General features: G+C 44.2%; 2 protein-coding genes across 2 annotated transcripts in view; one reads left to right on the forward strand and one right to left on the reverse strand.

Annotated features, from left to right (window-relative positions):
* The window catches only part of LOC120981622 (NACHT, LRR and PYD domains-containing protein 3-like), a 3,400,916-nt gene that overhangs the window by 2,538,250 nt on the left and 841,670 nt on the right, over nucleotides 1-20,996 (forward strand). The gene's annotated exons all lie outside the window — the stretch shown is intronic.
* LOC120981625 (ribonuclease inhibitor-like) overlaps nucleotides 1-20,996 on the reverse strand; it is a 340,361-nt gene that overhangs the window by 17,808 nt on the left and 301,557 nt on the right. Inside the window, exon 4 of the mRNA XM_040411196.1 lies at nucleotides 10,188-10,358. Coding sequence (XP_040267130.1) covers nucleotides 10,188-10,358 — 171 coding nt within the window. The remainder of the gene's footprint in view (nucleotides 1-10,187; nucleotides 10,359-20,996) is intronic.

Raw genomic sequence — 20,996 nt, forward strand, 5'->3', positions numbered from 1 at the left:
GACTGGGTTTCTCGAAACTAACACTATCCAAACAACTAGGTGGCCTGGGGGTTCCAGATCTATCCTTGTATCATCAGGCAGCAGTACTTTCTAGAATAATTCACTGGGCTAGAACCACAACAGACAAATTAAATGGAGCACTAGAAGAATTTTCCTCACCGATACCCCTGAAGACACTGCTGATAGCACCAACTGACTACTTAGACACACTAACCTTTAAAAATGTCCTGTGAGAGTTATGGACCATATATCTGTTATGCATACAGTATAGGGTAATATACATATTCACTATATAAAATTATATTGTGCAGTGTTAGCTTAAACCAAGATTGAACTTTATCATATTCCTCTGCCTTGTTTGTGTTAACCTGAGGATGTACCCTGAAGGCCATCTGCAATTGTGGTTTTCTTGGATAAAGCAAAAGAAAAGGGAGTATTATCTACTGATTAGTGACACAAGAGTGACAACTAAAAATGTGCAATTTCAGGCAATTTTAAATCAAGTCCTCCAGAAGTTCTTGACATGTGTCTCAAGGATAATCATCCCAGGTGTCCGATCTACGTGTCTAACAGAGGCCTAAAGCTTGGGAACATGAACTTTTTACCTTGATTACTTTCCAAATGACATATACCCTCGTTACATAATGATAAGATGTATGCAAATGTATTACGTATAATTGTATATTCTTATTTATCCAATCATAAACGTTGTAACCACCCAGAAACACTCAGTTACTCCCATAACCCTCCAGGTATATCAATAAACGTTTTGAGGCGGTCCTCAGATCTCCTCAGATATAATCCTTGATTGTGTCTGTGCTATCGGCCGATTGACTCTTTTAATTGGTTATATTGATTGCCTTGTACCTGAACATCGAACTACTCTGACAGCCCTAACTCAAGAAGTAACACACTTATTGAAAGTACAAGCATTACATCTTCTACTGGTCCCTTCCCCGTTAGCTACAGTGAGAGACCTACCGAAGCTATACACTGCACAAAGACACCTGGACTCCCGAGATCGTTTACACATCATGGACATACCACTAGAAAACGTCATGGAAAATAGAACGGCGAAGTCTCTTGCCGATATAAATAATTCAACAAAAGAAAAAACACTAAACTTCCTAGAATATAATAAACTCAAAATGACAATTCACTCCTAAATATCACATGGGCAATTAGACAGACAACTGACACAGCTAAATGGAAACCCTAATGGCACAACATAACACACCGGTTAAAGTCCTATCAAAATTTTACAATCTTCTCCTAACTAGATCTGTCCCGCCTAAGCGAGCCTATACCGGTCTTTGGCAAAGAGACTTAGGAATCAAACTATCACCCAATGCAATCTCTAACATTTATAAATGTTTACATGGACCATCCTCTTGTATAAAAATGCAAGAAAATGCATACAATATAGGCCTCATGCACACGACCGTTCCGTTTTTGCGGTCCGCAAAAAACGGAAGCCGCTCGTGTGCCTTCTGCAATTTGCGGAATGGAATGGGCGGCCCATTATAGAAATGCCTATTCTTGTCCGCAAAACGGACAAGAATAGGACATGTTATATTTTTTTTGCGGGGCAACGGAACGGAGCAACGAATGCGGACAGCACACTAAGTGCTGTCCACATCTTTTGCGGCCCCATTAAAGTAAATGGGTCAGCATCCAAGCCGCAAAAACTGCAGCTTGGATGCAGACCAAAACAACGGCCGTGTGCATGAGGCCATACTGTCCCGATGGTATATAACCCCGGTTAAAACTAATATTTTGTATCCATCTATCCCTGACCCTTGCTGGAGATTTAATTCGGAAAGAGGGACATACTTACACATTTGATGGTCCTGCTCGAAACTAACAACGTTCTGGAAATCTGTCTTAGAGACGGCCAAGAACATCTGTTCATTGACAACTTTACCTCCGCCTACCTTGATATTCTTAGGTTGGAATGAAGAGAAACAAAATGTGCAAAGTAAATCACGCCCCCCCCCCTCCCTCTCCCTCTCCCTCTCCCCCACACCCCTCCCCTTTCTTTTTTATTCTTTTCCCTCTTTCACGTTCTACTCCTTATCATACACAGACATTACACTTACCATATTGTTATTGTACAAGTTATTTCACTCGTTCTCTTGTTTATACAAGGCAATTCATCCAGTTATTAAGGTTGCTTTCCTGAAGTCAATCAACACAGGACAAAGACAGACAATGCTTGTCCCAAACTACACAAGTCAACGTCTTTTGGATTCCAACATCAAAACTGGGACTGGAGTATTATGCTTATAGTCCACCAATAGTCTAACTATTCACTATGCAATACTCATCCAAACAATGTAGATTATAATATAGTATAATAGTTTATATGCTAATTGTATACTATAGTGTGCACTACAGTAGATTGTACTATATTGCCTTCCCAACATAAGGCCTTGTATTGTTTTTTATCTAAATAATTTTTAAACCATAATAAAAAGAAAATTGAAAAGAAAAGAGTGGTTTTTGACAAGTTTATATCCAGGCCTGAGAGCTTACCGAAAGAATTAACTATATGGATGAGTCTTGGAAGAGTTATATTAATATGATCTATAAAAAAAATAAAACATCATCCGCGTATAAGGAAATGCGGTCTTCCACCCCCATTGCTCTAAACCCTTCAATCTTGGAATCTTGCCAACAGCCAGGGCTAGGGGCTCACTATAAATTTCAAATAACAATGGGGAGAGAGGACAACCCTGGCGAGTACCCCTATTCAAAGCAAAACTCGTTGTCAAACTCCCATTAATATTTAATCATCTCTATAAATCTGTCTACAAACCCCATCCTACCTAAGACATTCCAGAGGAATCTCCACTGCACCCTGTCAAAAGCCTTGGAAACATCCAAGGACAGGATGGAGCGAGAGATTCCCCCCAGGGGACTGAATGTTCGTAAATAACCGATGAAGATTATAATGGGTTCCCCTATTTGGAATAAACCCATTCTGGTCTGGATGTATAATTGAAGAAAGAACCCCAGAAAGTCTTGTAGTAAGAATCCTTGAGTGAAGCTTCACATCGGTATTCAGTAAGGATATAAGTCTATATGACCCCAAATCCAAAGGATCCTTACCTTTTTCAATATTAATGTTATTACAGCTTCTGCCATTGATTCCGGTAAAGTCCCATCTTTTAAAGAGTCGACAAATACCTTCAGCAGACTAGGGAGAAGAACCTCCCTATATCTACCCAGGAGAGGAATTACCGGAGCATGCTTTAATTGCAGCCTCTACTTCTTGTAGGGAAAAAAATCTTTCTCAAGTGATTCCCTCTGAGTGTCTGTCAGAAATGGAAAGCAAATAGCATCCAGATAGGAATCCATCATTTCATCTGTAATATTGGTTTCTGCTTTATATAAATCTGAAAAATGATTCAGAAAAGTCCCCCCTATAGACTCTTGATCATTAACAATTCTACCATCTATTAAACGGATGCTACCTATCTGTTTTTTTTTATTCTTGATTGGAAATCACCCTCGACAGGAGTTTTCCCGGGCGACCTGCTTTGGTAAAGTATTTCTGACCCTTAAAGAATAACCTCTACTGAGCCTTGTTAAAGGGTTTCTGTCACCCCATTAAACCGTTTTTTTTTTTTCTTTAATAATAATCCCTATAGTGCGATCTCATGATACATAATCAAATTAATAATTTTGGTTCAGTAGATTTTGCTAAAAAACGATTTTTAAAATATGCTAATTACCTTGCTACCAGCAAGTAGGGCGGCTACTTGCTGGTAGCAGCCGCATCCTCCGATGGTAATGACGCCCCCTCGGCATGCTGATTGACAGGGCCAGGGAAGGTAATCCTTCTCTGCTGGCGCTGTTAGAATTTGAAATCTCGCGCCGGCGTCTTCTCTTCCGGGTGTATGCGATGACGTCATCGACGCAGGCGCATTGAGGATGGAGCGGTCGAGCAGAGCGGCCGCCTCTCAGTGCGCCTGCGCCGATTGAAGCCAGGTACGGCGCAGGCACGAGATTTCAAATTCTAACAGCGCCAGCAGAGAAGGATTACCTTCCCTGGCCCTGTCAATCAGCATGCCGAGGGGGCGTCATTACCATCGGAGGATGCGGCTGCTACCAGCAAGTAGCCGCCCTACTTGCTGGTAGCAAGGTAATTAGCATATTTTAAAAATCGTTTTTTAGCAAAATCTACTGAACCAAAATTATTAATTTGATTATGTATCATGAGATCGCACTATAGGGATTATTATTTAAGAAAAAAAAAAAAAAAAACGGTTTAATGGGGTGACAGAAACCCTTTAAGCAAAAAATTGGTGTATCCTATTTACTTCTCACTTGTTACAAAAAAAAAGTCATTCATGGCTGATGTCGCTGCTTCTTTTAGCGCCTTCTTCTTAATACTATACCCTTTCCTTAAATTAAAGATATTATAAATGAAAATCCCCCTCATAAAGGCCTTGAATGCATCCCATACTACTTAGCTCTTAGCTGAATTATAATTTGTCTCCGAAAAGCAGACAATTTTCTGTTGTATTAATTCATGAATATCCATTACAGACATCCAGTAAGGATTTAATCCAAATGGGGGTCTTACCATATCTTTATCATCAGCCATGCATAGCTCAAGTGAGATAGGTACATGGTGCGAGAGAGACCTGGCCTCATATTTCCTCTGTTTTGCATATCTCATATATTTTTCATTTATTAGGGCCATATCTTTCCTGGACATAGATTTTCCAGATTTGCTTACACAAGAGTAAGCTCTTCTCCCTTGCCCTAGGCATCCCCAAACGTACCCAAAGCCAGATTCCTGACAGAAAAATATGCCCCCCCCCCCCCCCCCGAGAGATCCCATCTATAGTAGGATTAATTACACAATTAAAGACCCCAATAACTAACGAGAGACATTCAGGCCATTGTTCCATAAAAGTAAGCAAAGAGTTAAGTAAATATAGGGAGAAAGGGGATGGAATATAGACAAAGGCGAAGATACATCGTTTCCCAGCAAGTTTACCATATAAAAAACATATATCCCCTGCCTGTCAACAGAGGACGCCTCACAGACATAATCAATCGTCCTATGTATAAAGACTGTTACTCCTCTAGAATAACTAGTACAAGTAGAATGATAAGTCTGGGAGGCCCATCCCCTGCCGACACGCTGGGTCTCCGTCAAACAAACAATAGCTGGGAGATGTTTCTGTACCCGATCAAAAAACACTTGTCTCTTTAATTATTCACCCAGACCCCGAACATTCCAAGTTTAGATTCTAACTGACATTAAATCAAACAAAAGAATCCCAACCCCTGAAGGCTTTCAATAGCCCCAACCGTTCTATCCCTAGCCTATGAGACGCATCGCAAGCCCCCCCATACCCTCTTTCCCCCCCAAAAAAATGTTTTACCCCCCAATCCACCTGATCCGCCACATTCTACAACAGACCTCTCAACTAAGACCATCCCTCCCCCTCTCACTACCATCTAGTCCCACCACTGCTACCAATCAGGAAAGGAAAATAAAGCCAATCAAATATTATTCCGATAGTTCGTAGCAAGATCAGAAGAATAAAAAAAAAATAAGTTTCATCATTAAAGATCATACAAAGTTTAGCTGGATAAACAAATGAATACTTAATATCCTTTTACATATAGAATTATATTCACAGATATTACAGAGCAGTACAGTATAAAGCAGATGTGTTTGGTATTACAGAGAAGTACATTGTATAGCGGATGTGTTTGGTATTACAGAGCAGTACAGTGTATAGAGGATGTGTTTGGTATTACAGATCAGTACAGTATAAAGCAGATGTTTTTGGTATTACAGAGAAGTACAGTGTATAGAGGATATGTTTGGTATTACAGAGCAGTACAGTGTATAGAGGATGTGTTTGGTATTACAGAGCAGAACATTGTATGGTGGATGTGTTTGGTATTACAGAGCAGTAAAGTGCATAGTGGATGTGTTTGGTATTACAGAGAAGTACAATGTATAGAGGATGTGTTTTGTATTACAGAGCAATACAGTGTATAGTGGATGTGTTTGGCATTACAGAGCAGTACAGTGTATAGTGGATGTGTTTGGTATTACAGAGCAGTACAGTGTATAGTGGATGTGTTTGGTATTACAGAGCAGTACATTATATAGCGGATGTGTTTGGTATTACAGAACAGTACAGTGTATACTGGATGTGTTTGGTATTACAGATCAGTACAGTGTATAGTGGATCTGTTTGGTATTACAGAGCAGTACAGCGTATAGAGGATGTGTTTGGTATTGCAGAGCAGTACAGTGTATAGTGGATGTGTTTGGTATTGCAGAGCAGTACAGTGTATAGTGGATGTGTTTGGTATTACAGAGCAACACAATGTATAGTGGATGTGTTTGATATTACAGAGCAGTACAGTGTATAGTGGATATGTTTGGTATTACAGAGCAGTACATTGTATGGTGGATGTGTTTGGTATTACAGAGCAGTACAGTGTATAGCGGATGTGTTTGGTATTACAGAGCAGTACATTGTATGGTGGATGTGTTTGGTATTACAGTGCAGAACATTGTATAGTGGATGTGTTTGGTATTACAGAGCAGTACAGTGTATAGTGGATGTGTTTGGTATTACAGAGCAGTACAGTGTATAGTGGATGTGTTTGGTATTACAGAGCAGTACAGTGTATAGTGGATGTGTTTGGTATTACAGAGCAGTACAGTGTATACTGGATGTGTTTGGTATTACAGAGCAACAAAATGTATAGAGGATGTGTTTGATATTACAGAGCAGTACAGTGTATAGTGGATGTGTTTGGTATTACAGAGCAGTACAGTGTATAGCGGATGTGTTTGGTATTACAGAGCAGTACAGTGTATAGTGGATGTGTTTGGTATTACAGTGCAGTACAGTGTATAGTGGATGTGTTTGGTATTACAGAGCAATACAGTGTATAGTGGATGTGTTTGGTATTACAGAGCAGTACAGTGTATAGGGGACGTGTTTGGTATTACAGAGCAGTACAGTGTATAGTGGATGTGTTTGGTATTACAGAGCAGTACAGTGTATAGCGGATGTGTTTGGTATTACAGAGCAGTACAGTGTATAGTGGATGTGTTTGGTATTACAGAGCAGTACAGTGTATAGGGGACGTGTTTGGTATTACAGAGCAGTACAGGCAGAGCGCACATACAGATCTGTCTGATCGGTGAGAGAGGCGGCAGGCAGGAGAACCATCCGTTCGGTGCATGGGGGAGGAAGGTCCTACGCTGTACTGAAAGGAGATGAAAACTACAGCTTAAGGACCTTTGATGATGTCATCAATAGGAGGAGCCAGAGCAGGAAGACTGTACAGCTGGCACTAGTGTAGGGAAATTTGAGTCTTTACTAAAGTGTGCATAGCATTGCTGTATGTGTGTAGCAGACCTGCATGTGTGTATGTCAGTGCTGTCTGTGTATGGAAGTGCTGACTATGTATAGCAGAGATTTATGTGTGTGGATAGCAGAGCTGTATGTGTGTATGGCAGTTCTGTGTGCATATAGCAGAGCTGTATGTGTGTATGTTAGTGCTGAGTGTGTATAGCAGAGCTGTATGTGTGTGACAGTGCTGTGTGTGTATAGCTGATCTGTATGTGTGTATGGCAGTGCTGAGTGTGTATAGCTGATCTGTATGTGTGTATGGCAGTGCTGAGAGTGTATAGTAGAGCTGTGTGTGTACCAGAACTGTGTGTGTCACACACAAATACTTAAAAATAACCTAGCTGCAGAAGAAGCGTGGCCGGACACCACAGAGCAGTGACAGGAGACACATTTATTTGGAGGTACATTAATGAGGGGATCACATGCACCATTACTGGTTGTTACACCTGAAGTTCCTCACCTCGACCCCTCCACTTCACTAAACCACATTATCTTCATAGAGGATCTAGAAAATAAATTTTTCTTATTTTCCGTTGGCTAAACCTGGGGTGCGTCTTATAAAGGGAAAATCCAGTAGATGACATATATTACTATATATTGTGTAGACTAGATGATAATACCGCCATACTGTGGTCACATGACTCGCTGTTCATGTAATACTAATAGATGGATGTGTCCACCCTCGTGTTAAGGGTCTCCAGTTTCTCATTATATCAATACAAAAACCCTTGACAGGCCGCAGGTCACCACACAACCACTAGGTGGCGCACACAGACTCATGTCGCAGGAGATATCATCTCCCTGAGAGCCCTGTCACCTGTCTGAGCCGTATATTATACCTATACTACAATATAAAGTACCGCCACATACTGCACTCGTCATGTCACATCACAGTGTGGCACATCAGATGCTTTAACCCCTTCAGGACCAGCGTAATAGAGGAAATGATGGGGCATTAATAGTGATACAGATGAAGAGAAGCATTCTGATATGTGATGATGTCACGTGTGGTTATAGACGTGTCACTATTTAGGTTGTGATGTGCGGCTTTATACTGTGACACGTCGCAGGTGGACAGTGCGCAGAATGCTGCTGAAGCCTCCAGCTTTACATGCCGATACATCCTATGTGAGATGACTGGCGGCCACAAACTCAAATCGGCACCGCCCTCCAGAGGCCACGTTCACACACAGCTTTTTACTGGTGTTTTCTTCTGCCTCTTTTCAGAAGCGCAGTGTGCTGGAGATCTGGCGGTTCTACATCTTTCACTATAGAGGAAAAACATTTCACAGACGTCCAGAAAGAAACGCGGCTGAAAACGGACAAAATCTGTTCTGTCACCTGCTGATGTTGCTGAATTTTTTTAGTTTTTTTTAGTGACTACTTTTAAAACATGTAAAACATTTCTGAAGTGCGGCTGAGTTCTTACCCCGTATGGGCTGATTAACACGCCAGTGATCTATCCGTGTCCTCCGTGGACAGCTCACGTGTCCATAGACTTCCCTGTGTTTCCTCATATACCCTTGTCTGTCCACACACCGCGGGTCAGTGCAGAAACGGAGACATACAGAATTCCATATAGTCTCCATATAAACCGCAGGCGTCATCATGTTCTGTCTGTTCTCACTCATCCACTGCATAGAAAGTGCATTACAGGTACTATTACAGTTAAAAGAAAAAAAAACTAAAAAATCTTTTAAAAATACAAATTCAAATCTCCCCCTTTCGCAATTTTACATATAAAAATAAAGATTAAAAAATAAACATAATTGGTACCACCGCATCTAAAAATGTCGGAACTATTAACATATAAAAGTGATTATCCCGCACAGCGATCGCTGTTTTTTGGTCACTTCACCCCCTGAAAATAATAAGAAAATAAAAAGATATAGTTAATTGTTACCCAAAATGGCACCAAAAAAAACTACAGCTCGCCCGGCAAAAAACAAGCCTCAGCCTTGTAGATGGAAATATAAAGAGGTCATGGGGTCAGGATATGGCCATGAAGGAAATTTAGATTTTTATTACTTTCAAAATAGTAAAATATAATAGAAAGCATATAAATGTGGTATTTCTGTAATTGTACTGATCCATAAAAAACAACATAAAAAAATGGTGGAATTGTAGCCCCAAAAATAATTTTTTCCTGTGTTTTCAATACAAGTTATGGTAAATTAAATGGAGCCATTCAAAATACATCTTAAGTCTCATGCACACGACCGTAGTCTCAGTCTGCGTCCGATCTGCAGATCAGATGTAGACTCATTAATCTCAACGGGGCCACAAAAAATGAGGACCTTACACCGTGTGCTCCCCACACCCTGAAGTCTGCCCTGTGGTCTCGAAAAACATAAAACGTCCTATTCTTCTCTATTTCGAGGACAGGAAAGAAACTTTTCTCTAGACGGACCGCAAAATACAGGAGCACGCATGAAGCCCTCAGACGGCTATGTGAACGGAAAAGTAAAAACGTTATGGTTCTTAGAAGTCGGGAAAAAAGGGAAAATATTTATCAGTAATGTGAAGAGAAGATGATAAATCTGCTGCAGATGACACATATACAGACGGTGCCAAAATCAGGGGTGCAGGTAAGGGGGAAGGTGGCCGCTGACAACTAGACCTGGTGCATTAGTCAGACATTAGTAGAGACGTCACATATCAAGGAGCAGTCAGCAGTTTATGTCACAGACATAACAATGGTGCGGAGCATAAAATAGAATAAAATCCATGTATAACATGTGCCCCACATGTCTCAGTCCTGTACACATCTCTTATACTCACCGTAATTCCTCTATCCTGCAGGCCGGACTGGACAGAGCCTCCATCAAGTCACTGAAGTGAGGACCAGACAGACGGTTACGAGACAGGTCAAGTCTCTTCAGGGACCGGTTATTCCTTATTACATATGCCAACTGGATGCAGGAAGTGTCTGGTAGACCATTATCATCCAATCTGTAAGAATAAGAAGATGAGATGTGGGTGAGGCGTCCACAGAGCGTTAGTATAAAATCTGTAGATTGTGACTGTGGAGAGAAAATGTCCCCGACTGTTAGTAAAATCCATAAATGTCATCACTAGAAGCCGCCTCTTGTGTGTAGTGGATGTCAGGAATGGCGGCAGCTATATGATATGTCCATGTCCTAGAAATCCAGAACCCCTGAGGAATGTCCTCACTTTATGGCATCTCAAATCAGTGTGACCCTCAGTCTGTGGTCCCTGTGGCCCTCATTCTCCTTCCTCCACCATCTATTGTGGCCCCTGTGGCCCCCCATTTTCCTTCCTCCATCATCTATTGTGGCCCCTCTGGCCTCCATTCTCCTTCCTCCACCATGTATTGTGGCCCCCATTCTCCTTCCTCCACAACTATTGTGGTCCCTTTGGCCTCCATTCTCCTTCCTCCACCATCTATTGTGGTCCCTGTGGCCTTTATTCTCCTTCCTCCATCTATTGTGGCCCCCATTCTCCTTCCTTCACCATCTATTGTGTCCCTCAGTCTGTGGTCCCTGTGGCCTCCATTCTCCTTCCTCTACCATCTAATGCAGTCCCTGTGGCCTCCATTCTCCTTCCTCCACACCTATTGTGGTCCATGTGGCCTCCATTCTCCTTCCTCCACCATCTATTGTGGCCCTCAGTCTGTAGCCCCTGTGTCCTCCATTCTCCTTCCTCCACCATATATTGTGGCTCCTGTAGCCCCCGTTCTCCTCCTCATGCAGTGCCCCACTACGTGACCGTGGGCACCGCAAACTTGTTTTTATTATGTTTTAATGTCATGTAATATGCCTGCATTTATTTTTATTTTTTATAATTCTTTATTTAGTTTTTTCAATTCATACATGAGCAATAAATTGATCAGAGCACTGAAACAATTCAGGCTATGCAGACACTCCAAAGTGACAAGCAGACAATGGGCCCCTATGGCAGGAGGGGGGAGTATACTTATTTAAAATTTAAGCATTAAGCAAATATATTGCTGCATTTGTGGGAGGGGAGGCTGATTACAAGGCTAATTACACGCACCTGTGGGCCCAGGCTGGCTGATTACTAGGCTATTTATAGGCACCTGTGGGCCCAGGCTGACGATGATTCAGCTGATTTCACTACCTCTGGCTCAGCTCTAGGATACAGCAGCATGGTGTGGAGGGTCCTTACGGCTGGGCGACGGCAGAATGTCTCAAGAGGGCGCTGGTATTCTTGGTAGGATCGGAGTTGTTTGTACGGGACCCACGACATGTAGCGCTCTGGGATGAAGCAGAGTTTGGGCACTAATGGTCGAACCATGGTTGTTTGTATTGTTTGTCTGGCTATTCAGAGGCCTGGTGGGGCCATTGCATACAGTTATTGGGGTAGCATGTGCTTAGAGTGGTCATGGTGGTATATTTTCTGATACCTGGTTTACATGCGGGACGCGTGTCTGCAGTTGGCTCAAGCTACGCGTGCTGGGTTTAAGTGATGGTAAATGTGGATCAATGGTAGATTAAAAAGAAAAAAAAGAAAAAACCAAAAAACTCCTGCAGCATCATGTGGAGGTTCGGTTGCGCCTGGGCAATGGCAGAAGGTGCTAGGCAAGTGCTTGCATTCACGGTAGGATTGGACTTGGTTACACGGTCCGTGACTTGTAGCGCTCTGGGGCGAAGGGGGTTGGGCTCCATGGTCAAATTATCGTGGTTAGGATTGTTACCTTCAAAGCTACATCAGTGTGTCTGCATTTACATTTTGTCCTATACGCCATTCACTACTAGAGCAGCGTTCGCTGTTGCATTACATTAATACTCTGCTCACTTTCAGATTGCATTCATACGGCTGCTTTATACCATGCTCCTCATGCTCAGACTCAGAGCTGTGCCCATACCATGTTTTAGGCACCACTCACATCCAGAGCTGCATTTACCCACTTGTTCTTACATCATGTGTTATACTCTGCTTCCACTTAAAGCTGCATTTCTTTTCATTGCTACATAATGGTTACTCAGTATTCTTACTAGGGCTATCAGCACACCGCACTGATACTGCTCTTCTGATAAACATAGCTGCTTTCTTTTCAGGCTTACGTTTCTTTCCTCGGTGGTTTGTTACATTCCTTAGGCCTACCTTTTTCTGTTTACTTGGGGGGAAGAGAGAGGGGAAAAAAAATAAAATGGGTGGTGTTCTTTAATTCTGGTTTGCATTCACTCAGAATGGTCTCCTTTTACTTCTGGTCCGCATTCACGCAGATTGATCTCTCGCCCCAGTTAACCAAATAGCTCCCTAGCGGACAGTGGGCCAATAAGAGTAAGTTCCTACTATGTTTTCACAGTTCATTCGTTTGTCACGACAAGGGTCTTTTCTTAGCGAACTGCAATGCCTCTGGCTCTTGTTTTTCTCCCATCTGTTTCAATTTCGCGGTTGGTTAATGTTTCATTCATGCAAGTGGTTCGGATCACTAATGTCTATGCATTTGCCATTAGGTCTGGCTCACGTTTTAATTAATTATCGTCACTGTAAGGTCATCCAGGTCAATCTCTTGGCTTCAGGGGGCCTCATGGCTTCGGGGGCCCGATGACCGTTCTTCATGTTTTTCGTTAGGGGTACAATATGGTTGTAGGCTGGTTAGCGTCCTAGGTTTATTGTCGGAGAGTCCCCAAGTCATGCTGGTGCTGCATAAGTGGTTTATAAATAAATAAATAAATAATAAAATAAAATAAAAAAATCCGCCATTAGTCTCTCACGCATGGCTTCTCCGTTTTAGTTTTACACGCATGGCTCCGCCACTAGAGCCTCTCACGCATGGCTCCGCCACTAGAGCCTCCCACGCATGGCTCCGCCACTAGAGCCTCTCACGCATGGCTCCGCCAGTAGAGCCTCTCACGCATGGCTCCGCCACTAGAGCCTCTCACGCATGGCTCCGCCACTAGAGCCTCTCACGCATGGCTCCGCCACTAGAGCCTCTCACGCATGGCTCCGCCACTAGAGCCTCTCACGCATGGCTCCGCCACTAGAGCCTCTCACGCATGGCTCCGCCACTAGAGCCTCTCACGCATGGCTCCGCCACTAGAGCCTCTCACGCATGGCTCCGCCACTAGAGCCTCTCACGCATGGCTCCGCCACTAGAGCCTCTCACGCATGGCTCCGCCACTAGAGCCTCTCACGCATGGCTCCGCCACTAGAGCCTCTCACGCATGGCTCCGCCACTAGAGCCTCTCACGCATGGCTCCGCCACTAGAGCCTCTCACGCATGGCTCCGCCACTAGAGCCTCTCACGCATGGCTCCGCCACTAGAGCCTCTCACGCATGGCTCCGCCACTAGAGCCTCTCACGCATGACTCCGCAATTAGAGCCTCTCACGCATGGCTTTTCCGTTTAAATTTTACACACAACAACGCCAGTCGAGGCCGGCTGCGTGGTCCCACAACAAGTAAGTTCCATGTCTTTTTCTGTCTTCAGACCCGCTCGCATGGCTCGGTCATCTGTGGCTCGCAATACAATTTTCTTGTGGTGGCTCGCACGTGTGACTTGTGCCATTAGAGTCTCACTCACGTTATTGTTTTCCCTGACTTTTATTTTCTAGGTTGTTGGGTTTTCATTGTTTTCTTTATAAGCAGTCATCCCAAGCCTGCCTTTGCGGACATCATCTTCTCCCAGGCATGCTTACTTCATCTACAAACTCGGGCTGACGGTGTTGGTGTCCGGCCTAAGTCCTGGGTATCGGTCCATCTTCCAGTAGGAGGTACAGTAATAAGGCGCAGTTTACGAAGTCTGTCATGTCTTCTGACACGACAAGTCCTATCACGACTACAGGCGCAGCATACATAGTTTATCACGACCTTAAGCATTTTCTGTCACAACTGCAGGTATTGTGTACGTTCTGTCCTTATTACAGGCAACATTAGCTCGTTAATCAAAATAGCCATGTATTCCTGTGGATGGTTCCCCAGGCCTGGTGGGTTTACACATTTCACTTAATTTACTACTACAGTAAGACGGCAGACACCATGTTCTGACTTTTGGGCCCTTAATAGGAAGTGTGGCCTGGGGAATAAGTAGAGGTAAAGTATTTTGCCACCAGGAACAGTTGGTGCCCGATCGGGGCCCTTGGCGGATGGTTGGGGTTCATCTGGGCCGGGGGTCTCGGGCTGTGGCCCTCCGGCTGTTGCGGGGCTGCAGCTCCCACGGTGCCCGGACAGCCTACAGGTATCAGCCTACAGCAGGGCGTTGTGGGGGTTGTGGTTTTGCGGCAGCTGGGGGGCCGCGGTTTGGGATGCCTGATCTAGGCACTTCCAACAGATTCACCATTGTTTGTTTCAGTCTGCAGCTCTCAGGATTCAGACCTTCTCGTAATATGGTCATATGTTAGTCAACATAGGAGTAAATCGTTCCTGGTTACCAGACACTCTTTCAATTGCATCAGCATTAACCATCTCCAAGAACGATGTGGCAGTACACATGACAAAGAGGTAAGGTAGATGTAAGTCACTGTGATATATACGGTATATTCCGCACCTCCATCGTGAAGGGTCTTTTCCGTTCAAAATCGGGTGTCGTAACGGTATGTATATATTTACTCTAAACAAGGTCTGCTCTTTTTGGCCCCTTTAGGCTGCCCTACCACGGCAGTCATGGCATAATTCTACTGCTTGTTGTAGATAGGCGTTAGATAGGTTAGGTTCACCTTTCTGATAGCCTATCCGACCACAAGTATTAAGCAAATATATTGCTGCATTTGTGGGAGGGGAGGCTGATTACCAGGCTAATTACACGCACCTGTGGGCCCAGGCTGGCTGATTACTAGGCTATTTATAGGCACCTGTGGGCCCAGGCTGGCTGATTACTAGGCTATTTATAGGCACCTGTGGGCCCAGGCTGACGATGATTCAGCTGATTTCACCCACCCACCCACACCTTCTTACAGTCACTTCACATTAGGGTGGCCCCCTTTAGGCTGCCCTACCACGGCAGTCATGGCATAATTCTACTGCTTGTTGTAGATAGGGGTTAGATAGGTTAGGTTCACCTTTCTGATAGCCTATCCGACCACACCTTTTAATAAGATCAAAAGGTGTCAGACTAATAGAACTCACTACACAAAGTAGACATACATACACAAACGACCAACTGAATGGTGCCTGGCTGGTATAGACAAAAATCTGTTCAGTCCGGGAAGATGCGCACAGTCTTACCAGACCCTTTGTAGATGGTGGGAGAGGTCCTTGGATACAGGAGGCAGGAGACACTTGGATCAAGCCGTGCGGGAATGGGTGCTGTAACTGTGGGGCCGCGTAGATGGAGCAATGGAGTAAATCCTGAATAGCCCTGCCAAAGGTGAAGGGGGCTATTATGCTACTACCTATCTACACGGAGCACTCGCCTTGGAAAAGGCGACCCCGTCCGGTAGCCTGTCTCTAAGGTGGACCTAAAACTAAAACTACAGAAGTTATGCCAGTGGATTGAAGAGGAGATTGCTTCCAATGGTCTCCTGACGTGGCACGTTTCTGTCCGTGACTCTTCAGGGAAAGACTGCAGGAAGATAGAAGGTAGCCTGGGGCTGAATACACACTGGAAAAGGGGGACAAGCTAGGAAGCTTGTGTTCTGCTATCCTGGGGTGGGATGCAGTATTGCGCAGGAGGGGTAGTCCTGTGTTAGACGGTCTGGGGGACACAATGGTCCCTGGCAAGTGAAACCCTTCTGGTTGGGGGGTGACAGTGCAATAAACCAGCCACCTTCATTCATACATGACAATAACAAATCGGTTGTTCCATAATAGCAAAGTAACATCACTCAACCACAGATTTTAGGTAAGTCGTAATATGACATCAGATACAAGCTTCAAATTTAGAGAATAAATATCTTATGTACAAGTTGAGAATAAACCCACAACTGATGTAGTATGCATAGTCGCGCTTGAGCTCATATATATGTTGAGATAGAGACATAGGATGAAGAACGAATAACTATGAGGTATTAGTTGGAATAAAAAGTAAGGGCGGAAAGGAGGGGGAGACAGCAAGGGAATGGAGGGGGAGGCTGTTGTTTAACTCTACGTTGTCAAGCAGTATCTCTTGGTCAGTTGGCCAGTCATGGGCCGCGACTCATTCCAAAAGGGTCAAATGTCTATGACATATAAGCGAAAGAAGAGGGGAAGAGGTTGAGTGGGAGTCTAGTTATAATAATCCTCTCTGCAAAAAAGACGCATCTGCCCTTGCTATTGTAATGTGTTCGCTCTTTAGGGTATAGGAGGTTCGGCAAACTAGATTAATAGTTAGTTCAACTTGCTTCTAATATGTGGTGATGACTGTACAAGTAAACCATATATGTAGAAGGGAGCCCACGTCAGAGTCACATCTCCAACAGATGTTTGATTGGGAGAGGTTGTGCGTGAATAGGTATTCAGGTGTTCTATACCATCTGGTTAGGAGTTTGTAGTGGTTCTCTTGCAGCCTAACACATGTAGAGAAACCATGCGAGGATTTCAGAATGGATCGTACTTCAATCTCTGTGAGGGAGATATTCAGATCTCTCTCCCAGGAGGAGATAAAAGCTGGTTTTGAAGATGTCAAGGGCTGTAGTAGTATCTGGTTCCTACTTTTCTTGGCGCCTGTTGGCATAACGTTAGTGTGGTTTCATACTGAGTGAGTTGTCGTCTGAATAAGTAGGCCTTCTGAAAACCTTCTGAGACTTTATGGAAGTGAGCCAAATGGAGTGGGTTAATAGTAGTTGTATTTAATAGTCTTAGAAGTTCGACTTGTGTTGGAACCTTATTAGATGGAAAAAGGTCAGCTATAGTTAGGTCTTTTAGTTTGTACCAGAAGTCAGAGTACGGTGAATCTATGGTGGGGACGATGTTAGGTAATAATGATTCTGGCATAAGAGGGGATGGATAGGGTGCCAAAGTGTCTTTTAGCGACATCCACATCCTACACACGCCTATGATGAGTGGATCCAGGTCTACACGGCTCAAAATATCTTCCCTCGGCCTCCAGATTGTCTGTGGTAATGGGGAACTAAGTGAGTTTTTCAAAAGCGTGACTGAATTTATTTGCATGGGTTCAATAATTCCAACCATCTATTCAGGTCGACGGCTCTATAATAGGATAGGATATCCGGGAGACCCGTACCCCCGTTTCCTCTCTTCCTAATAAGGAGGGTATATGGTAGTCTTGGTCTGCGCCCCCTCCAGAGAAATTTCGAAAACATTAATCTGATAGAGGAGAAAAAAGTAGGGGGTAAGTGCGTTGGCATCATCGAAATCATGTACAGTATTTTTGGGCCTACATAAGTTTATAAAAAGGTTTTTTCCAGGACGTCCTCCATGACAGCACTACATGGAGGTTGTCTCCCCCGCCCACTATTGGGACAGGAAACAGAGAGGTTAAAAGCTCCCCCCCCACCCACCATCACCAGTGTTTTTTCCTGTCCCAATAATGGACAGGGCAGAGAGTGGTCTCTTGTAGACCTGCATAAACCTTTTTCTTTTTCTATTTCGCCGGGCTAAAACCCCTATGCTGGGGTCCCTTAGCCTCCCAGCCCCCTCCAGTGCCTGTGGGTCACGCGACTCACGGCTGGAGGAGGGTATACCAGGGGCTGGGAAACGGTAGCTGCAACCCCGCCGGGGCTCTGGGCTGCAGGACGCTCCTCCAGGAGGGATCGCGCAGGAACCGGAGCGCTTCTCTTCTCACTTCCGGGTTTCCCTGAGCCTATCATCATGTCTCCTAGGGAGAGAAAGATCCTACCCTAAAGGTGGACATCAAAAAGAAGCCCAGCAGATGCGCTATTTGCAATAAAAGGCTTCAGGAGTTATATACAAAGAAGCTTTGTACCGATTGTATTAACAAAATGATGAAAGAGGAACAGTCGTCCCTTTTAACGGACATTAGAGCCATCATTAAAGAAGAGGTCAAAGCGTCAGTTTCCTCCTTAATAACGCCTAAAGGTGGCTGAACAGACCACCGGGATTAAAAGACCTAAGCAAATCTTGGAGTCAGACACAGAGGTCATAGAGGTGGAATATTCAGGGGAGGAGGAAGAAGAGGAGTCTTTACCTTCCTCATCCCATGAGGAGAGACGCAAGTACTGCTTCTCAACTGAGGATATGGATACCCTCCTAACTGCAGTTAGACAGACTATGGATATCTCAGACGAACCAGCTAAGAGATCCATTCAGGAGGAGATGTTTGCTGGCCTGATTACAAAACGGAGGAAGGTGTTCCCTTTAAATTCTAGCCTAAAACAAATAATCCTGGATGAATGGGAGGATGTAGAAAAAAGGCTGTTTATTCCTAGAGAGTTTAAAAGCTGTTTATCCTTCGACAAAGAGGACACTAAAATTTGGGAAGAAATCCCCAAAATCGACGCCCCGGTCGCAAGGGTAGCTAAAAAAAACTGCGATCCCATTCGAAGACTCCTCCCAGCTGAAAGACCCCATGGACCACAAAGCCGATGGTCTCCTGAGGAAATCTTGGGAAGCTTCTGCAGCCTTAATGTCTACTAACGTGGCAGCTACTTCAGTGGCTAGGTCCCTTTTATTGTGGTTATCTCAGCTGTCAATGGGAACTCCCAGGGAGGACATTTTGGAGACTATCCCGCTCCTAAAGATGGCGACAGCCTTTACAGCGGACGCCTCAGCAGAGTCAGTCAGGTTCGCAGCTAAAGGCGGGGCCCTTCTGAACACCGCAAGAAGGGCTTTGTGGCTGAAGAACTGGTCTGGTGATCTCACCTCAAAGAATAAGCTATGTGCAATCCCCATCTCAGGATCATACGTGTTCGGCTCTAGTCTGGACAAAATTCTGGAAAAGGCCTCAGATAAAATATAGGGTTTCCTGAGACTAAAACTAAGAAGACACAGTTTTTTCGTAAAAAATTCCAGCCAAAAAACCAAACGTATAAGGATAAGGGGAAGTCGGGGAGATGGTCCTATCCTAAAGGGGGTAGGGGCAGAGGATTTCTGCTTAATCCCAACACTTCCCAGGACAAAGAATGACACCAGACCAGTCGGGGGGAGATTAAGATCCTTTCTCCCAGCATGGACCCAGGTAACTCAGAACCCTTGGGTGCTCCAAATTATTCAAGAAGGGTACAAGATAGAATTCATATCTATTCCGCAACACAAATTTATTGCTAACAGGGTACGGAGGAGGTACACAACAGGAAAATCTTTTAAAAGACGTCGCAAAACTAAAAAATCTAGGTGCGGTGACTCGCGTCCCTGCGGGTCAGGAAGGCAGGGGCTTCTATTCAAGGTTATTCCTGGTCAAGAAGCCAGATGGTTCTTTCAGAACTATAATCAACCTAAAACCTCTAAACGTCTTCATAAAGTACCGTCATTTCAAGATGGAATCAATAAGATCAACAACACCCCTCATTTCTCAGGGAGCGGTAATGTGCACCTTAGACTTAAAAGATGCATATTACCATGTACCAATACATCCGGACCACCAAAAATTCCTAAGATTTGCAGTAAGGGAAGCAGACAGAGTAAACCATTATCAGTTTCAGTGCCTGCCCTTTGGGATATCAACAGCCCCCCGGGTGTTCACAAAATTGATAATAGAGATAATGGCCTTCCTCAGACTGAAGGGAATAAAGATTGTACCTTATCTAGACGATCTCCTCCTAACCGCAGACTCTGCACCAGTTCTAGCGTCACAAACACAGACAACAATATCCCTCTTACAGGATCTCGGCTGGATCATAAATTGGGAAAAATCAGACCTAGTACCAGAGACCAAGAAGATCTTCCTGGGAACACTACTAGATTCGAACCTACAGAGGTCTTTCCTTCCACCTCAAAAACAACAAAACCTTGTCAAGAAATTGAGAGCATTTCAGGGGAAATCAGTGTGCACCATCAGAAATGCCATGAGCATTCTGGGCCTGGTGACATCTTGCATATTTACAGTACCGTGGAGTCAACATCACACGAGAGTCCTGCAGAAGATGATTCTATCAGTCTGGGACGGAGACCACCGATCCATAGACCGGAAGATCCTTATAAAGGAGAATGCTCGAAGATCCCTGGATTGGTGGCAGATATCAAGCAACCTATCAAAAGGCGTCTCCTGGAATCTAAATCAGTACGTCGTAGTAACTACAGATGCCAGGCAACAAGGTTGGGGGGCAAAGGTTGGAATCTACTACTTCCAAGGAACCTGGAGCCAGACCATAAAAAACAGGTCTTCAAACTTCAGAGAACTTCAGGCCGTTTGGGAAGCTCTCAGACAGAGTCAGGATCTTCTGAGTGGACAGAACATACGAATCCTGTCGGACAACATGACAGCAGTCTCTTTCCTCAAACATCAGGGAGGAACAAGATACCCTCTCCTCCAGAATCTAACAAACAAGATTTTTTCCTGGGCAGAGGAGAATGTGCTGTCAATCTCAGCAGTACACCTACAAGGTTCAAAAAACCAGTCAGCAGATTTCCTCAGCAGACACTTTATAGATCCAAACGAGTGGACTTTGAACAGACAGGTGTTTCTAGAGTTGACAGCCTCATGGGGATATCCGGACATCGACCTCTTTGCTTCAAGGAAGAATACTCAAACAACCTCCTTCTCCCGGAATCCTGCCGATCACCCCACGGCCGTAGACGCTCTATCTCAATCCTGGAACATGAAGCT

This window comes from Bufo bufo, chromosome 11 (assembly GCF_905171765.1).
Source record: "Bufo bufo chromosome 11, aBufBuf1.1, whole genome shotgun sequence".
In the NCBI taxonomy this organism is placed as follows: Eukaryota; Metazoa; Chordata; class Amphibia; order Anura; family Bufonidae; genus Bufo; species Bufo bufo.